Source organism: Populus euphratica, unplaced genomic scaffold, assembly GCF_000495115.2.
Source record: "Populus euphratica unplaced genomic scaffold, PopEup_1.0 scaffold168.1, whole genome shotgun sequence".
In the NCBI taxonomy this organism is placed as follows: domain Eukaryota; kingdom Viridiplantae; phylum Streptophyta; class Magnoliopsida; order Malpighiales; family Salicaceae; genus Populus; species Populus euphratica.
This window is the reverse complement of record NW_011500000.1, coordinates 383,659-388,633: the sequence shown is the minus strand read 5'-3', so window position 1 is coordinate 388,633 and position 4,975 is coordinate 383,659. Positions and strand designations below refer to the sequence as shown.

General features: G+C 35.5%; 1 protein-coding gene across 1 annotated transcript; it reads left to right on the top strand.

Annotated features, from left to right (window-relative positions):
* Positions 1 to 377: 377 nt before the first annotated feature.
* LOC105140835 (probable WRKY transcription factor 9) lies at positions 378 to 2,907 on the top strand. The gene is made up of 5 exons (XM_011047836.1): positions 378 to 753; positions 1,020 to 1,160; positions 1,250 to 1,639; positions 1,719 to 1,832; positions 1,950 to 2,907. The coding sequence occupies exons 1-5, from the start codon at positions 523 to 525 to the stop codon at positions 2,610 to 2,612; spliced, it is 1,539 nt and encodes a 512-aa protein (XP_011046138.1). The 5' UTR covers positions 378 to 522; the 3' UTR covers positions 2,613 to 2,907.
* The last annotated feature ends 2,068 nt before the right edge of the window (positions 2,908 to 4,975 follow it).

Here is a 4,975-nt window from a genome sequence, read left to right as displayed (position 1 = left end):
GATTAATTATTCGTCTTGAGAAGGGAGGGTCAATAAATTCAAGAGGCTACATTTCCGTAGGCTTGGAATGGGTGCATGCTTTAATTATTAGCATATAATCAGCTAGATGACCAGTGACTCTAGGGCTAGTTTTAAAAGTGAGCTTCTTGCTTGTTAAATTCAATATTGCAGGCTAGGCTTGGCTGAAATGACAAGAAAAGGGCCATGCCCACGCTCAAATTCATGCTATGTGGGATGTTGTTGTAGGGCTAGTATGGTCTTCTCATGCTTTGGCAGGCCTCAGTTGTGAAATATTCCTGGTTAACCAAAGTTTATTAATTGAACTATAAGTTGATTAATTTAATTGAGAGTTAATTAAGGAGCCAATTAAAGTCAAAGCTTAGATGCGTCCTAGTGTGTCCAACGCTACGAATACTACATCTATGAGACGAGGGAATTGACTTTGGTGCCTCAAAAGCAGCGCATACAGACAAGAGAGAGAGATTGCATCTTGTTCTCGACTAGAAGAGAAGAGAAGAGAAGATGGATACTGATCTATCCCTGAAAATAGATGCTGAAAGTGAAGGAGAGGAGGATGGAGATGAAGAAAGGCGCCATGGTGAAAAAGGGGGAGGAAATCATCAAGAAGAGGAGGTAGATAGACAAAACATACAAGATATCAGTGAAGCAGCAGGAGCAGCAACAACAACAGGAGGAGGAGGAGGAGGAGCAGAAGATGATTCATCCCTTCTGGAAAACATGAAAACTGAAGAGGTACTCGGTACTTTTTTTTTTAAGCATAATTAACACAAGAGTTGTTCAAATAACCCTTCAAATATATATATATGTATATATAAAGTTATGTTCATCTCTCTATCTCCTTCTCAAGAATAATACGAGGTGCTAAGTTCGACCGTGAGCGCGCTTATAACCCTCTATATAATTTCAAAACATGGATATGTATATCTCATGAAGGCTTGCTTTAATTCGCACACAGTAATTGTTTGTGACAATTTTGTGAAAGCAATATGGATATGCAGTTATCTGGTTTACAAATGGAGATAAGTCGCATGAAGGAAGAGAACAAAGTCTTGAGAAGAACAGTAGAGCAAACCATGAAAGATTACCATGATCTTCGAATCAGATTTGCTTCTTTTCAGCAAAATATGGACCAGAAGAAGGTAATAATTTAATACATACAATACTATTTCTTTAGTTTTACGGGCCGGAAGAAGCAAAATATGGACATATTTTCATTATTTTTATTTAGGATCCGCAAATCTCTCTCGGACTTGATGTTAAGGATAACAAAGCTGTTCAAGAAGTGCCGAAGGCTATACCCAGACAGTCAGATTCTAGTTATATCCAAAGACACCAGGCAGTAGCATCTACGAAAGGTGACTCTGTTGGAGAAGGTGAATTAGGGCTGTCCTTGAGGCTACAAATTACAAGTACAAGTCAACAAGAAAGAGAGGAGGATATGGAAGAGAATAATAAGGAAGATCAAACTGCAAACCATGCACCAACAATATCACAGAATAATAATAATAATAGTAATCAAAGAACTGATTTGGGAGGAGCTGGAATCACTGCTCATGGTGCTTCTTTAGCCAACAGAAAGGCTAGGGTTTCAGTCAGAGCCAGATGCCAGGCAGCAACTGTAAGTTGTTTACTTTCAAGATGTTATATTCAAAATTTATGCAGTTGGGGTGCTGCTAACTAAATGTTTTGATTTTCAGATGAATGATGGGTGCCAGTGGAGAAAATATGGGCAGAAGATTGCCAAAGGAAATCCTTGCCCTCGAGCTTACTACCGTTGCACGGTTTCTCCAGGATGCCCAGTTAGGAAACAGGCATGATACTTGATCAGCAAGCACAGATTAACTCTTGTGATTATATTTAAGCACATGATTAGTTTAATTTGCTGTTTTCTCTTTCTTTAATATTTTGTGTGTTATGATTTTTACTAGGTGCAAAGATGTCTAGAGGATATGTCAATTCTGATAACAACATATGAAGGGACTCATAATCATCCACTCCCTGTGGGAGCAACAGCCATGGCTTCAACAGCCTCTGCAGCAGCTTCCTTTATGTTACTGAATTCCAGTAACCCTCTCTCTGATGGCATGATCAGTACTGGTCAAGCTAATTCCCTTCCATACCATGCCTGGAACCCTCAATATTCATCGAACTTCAGAAGCATAAACCCCAATGATCCTTCCAAAGGGATTGTTCTTGATCTTACACACGATCGAGATCGATCACTACTACAGCATCCAATGATGGCTAGCTCTTCACAATATTCTTCTTCTTCGGCTAGTCATAATCAGTACCCCAGCTCGTTCAGTAATTGGATGCAAAGCCGATCAAGCAGTTACCAAAATAGCGCTGCTAATGTTCATGGCAGTAATTTTGCTGGCCATAGAGTGCAAGAAGAGAAGTTACTGATGGCTGAGAATGTAACAGCAATAGCTTCTGATCCAAAATTTAGGGTTGCTGTTGCGGCTGCTATCACATCTCTCATTAATAAAGAGAACAGCAGCAGTCATCCTATAGAACCATCTTTGATCAGTAGGGATGGTGAGAGAGGTAGCCCTACATGCAAGCAGCAGCAGCAACTTTCTGGTCCTTGAATTCTCTCCCCATGCACAAGTGGTAAGCTGATTCAGCGCTTGACTAAGCTATAACGGAGGAATATATAAATATACATATGGCTTGTCTAATTTTATTACCATTGAAGGCTACAATCTTTGCTTAACTTTCTTTTCTGCACAATAAACTCTTGCTGCCCAATTTTCTTTTACTTTGATTTTCCTTGTCCACTTAGCTTGTTAGTTTTTTTTTTTTTTTTAATTTGTAAGTAAGAACTTTATATAATGTACTAATTCAATCCAAGGAATTGAAAAGGGACAGTATCAATCTCTCCCCCTTCCGGTTTCCATTTTCTTTATTAGTTTTTATTTTTATTTTTTTGTCAACATCTATTAATTCTTTTGTTGGGTTAAAGAAATTTATATAACCTTTATATTATGCTAAAATCTACTAATTAATTGACTAATTTGGACCACTCGATTATAATATTTCTATCATTTATATATATAAATGTACTCACACACATGCATACCAAGCATATTTGAGATTATTATTGAATTTATTTTGATACTTTGATTTGCATTTCAGTCACATTTTAATTATTTAAGCACTCATATACCTATCACAAGGGATGCTACTCCATCACTGCACCAAAGTTTGTATAATACTATTCTATCCATTCTTTTTTCTTTTTTCTTTTTTATCCTTGAAAGTTTTAATAAACATCATTTCCTTGAAATTTTTTATATAAAAACACCAAATCTTGAAAATTTTTATCCTTTCATGTTTAATAAAACAAACACGGTTTATGTTATTTATGGAAGACTTAATGATGATTCGAAGTGATTTTGCAGTGTTAGAGTAGGACTAACAGGAAGAGTGCTCATAAAACAAAACTTATACACTTCAAGGAAAAATTTAAAACCTTAAACAATACTTGAGTATTAAAATGAGGAACATGCAATAAAAAATAAAAGAAAAACAAAATAAAACAATACAAAGAGTGCATCGATATATAAAAATATACATAGAGATCAAAGACAATAAGTTATTTTGAATTGGTCATTAATGATGTCATAAAAAATCCAAGTAACTTGGGAATAAATCTCTTGTATTGGATAATCAATTAAACATTAATTTGGTTCTAATAATCTGATTTATTTTTATTATCCAAGATACTGAATAGTTTATGCCTAAGAATTAAGTTAAGGTGGTTGATAGAAAGTATTTGTAACCATTTAATGAAAATAAGGACTTTTAGATGCTTAAGTGAGTTTTTTTTAGAGAGGAAACATATAAAGATATTTTAAAGAGATAAATTCTGAGAATACATATGCTAACAAGTATTGAGAATGAAGAAATTATGAACTTAGAGGATTTATTATGTATTTATAACTCATGAGTCTTATTCTTTTATGAAGAGAAAGGGCTGAAGTGTTATCTTATCTTGATAACATTTAATGAGGAATAAATATGGTAGGCCCTCATGAGATTTTTATACACCTAAAGGGTGTAAAGAGACTAGGATATAAAAAATAGATGAGCTCATGAAGGCCGAGTTTTTCTCCAAGACTAGACCCAAGGGGTCCTTCTCCTGGCTAAACCCAAAAGAGATGGGTTGTTTCCTTGGTTGAGTCCAAGGGAGATGGGTTATTTCATTGGATGAGTCCAGGAGATGAGGGTCATTTCTTTGGCCGTTTCCAAGAGGGATGACATCATTTCTTTGATCGTGCACAAAAAAGGGTCATTTTATTAGCCATGTTCAAAGGAGATGATGCGTTGTTTCCTTGGTTGAGTCCAAGGGAGATAGATTATTTCATTGGATGAGTCCAGGAGAGGAGGGTCATTTCTTTGGCCGTTTCCAAGAAGGATGACATCATTTCTTTGATCGTGCATAAAAAAGGGTCATTTTATTAGCCATGTCTAAAGGAGATGATGTCATTTCCTTGGTCGTGTCCAAGGGAGAAAGGTACCCTTGGCCGTGCCCTGAAAAGAATGTTCATTTCCTTGGTCGAGCTCAAGAAAGAATGGGTGATTCCCTTAGCCGTGCTTAAGGTAGAATGGGTCATTCCCTTCATTTTTTTAGGCCCGCTAAATTTGAGTTTATCATTCATACTTACATCTAATCTTAAAGCACAATTTGGTTTTTGTAAATCCATTAGGCATTCCTTTTGAAAGGGGCGAAGAAGAAGCTTTTTGAATTAGAGAGGTGTTTGGTGGTGCGGTTGGGCAGCACTTATTAAAAGAATTAATTTTTTTAAATTAATTTTTTATGTGTTTTTAGATTTTAATGTACTAATATTGAAAATAATTTTTTTATTTTAAAAAAATTATTTTAATTTATTTTCAAATAAAAACATTTTAAAAAATAATAACTACCACCCAAAATCTAGATCCGTGAATA

Coding starts and splice junctions, on each gene's coding strand:
- LOC105140835 (XM_011047836.1), top strand. CDS start 523: ATGGATACTGATCTATCCCTGAAAATAGATGCTGAAAGTGAAGGAGAG. Junction 754..1,019: donor AAAACATGAAAACTGAAGAG/GTACTCGGTACT, acceptor ATGGATATGCAG/TTATCTGGTTTACAAATGGA. Junction 1,640..1,718: donor CCAGATGCCAGGCAGCAACT/GTAAGTTGTTTA, acceptor TTTGATTTTCAG/ATGAATGATGGGTGCCAGTG.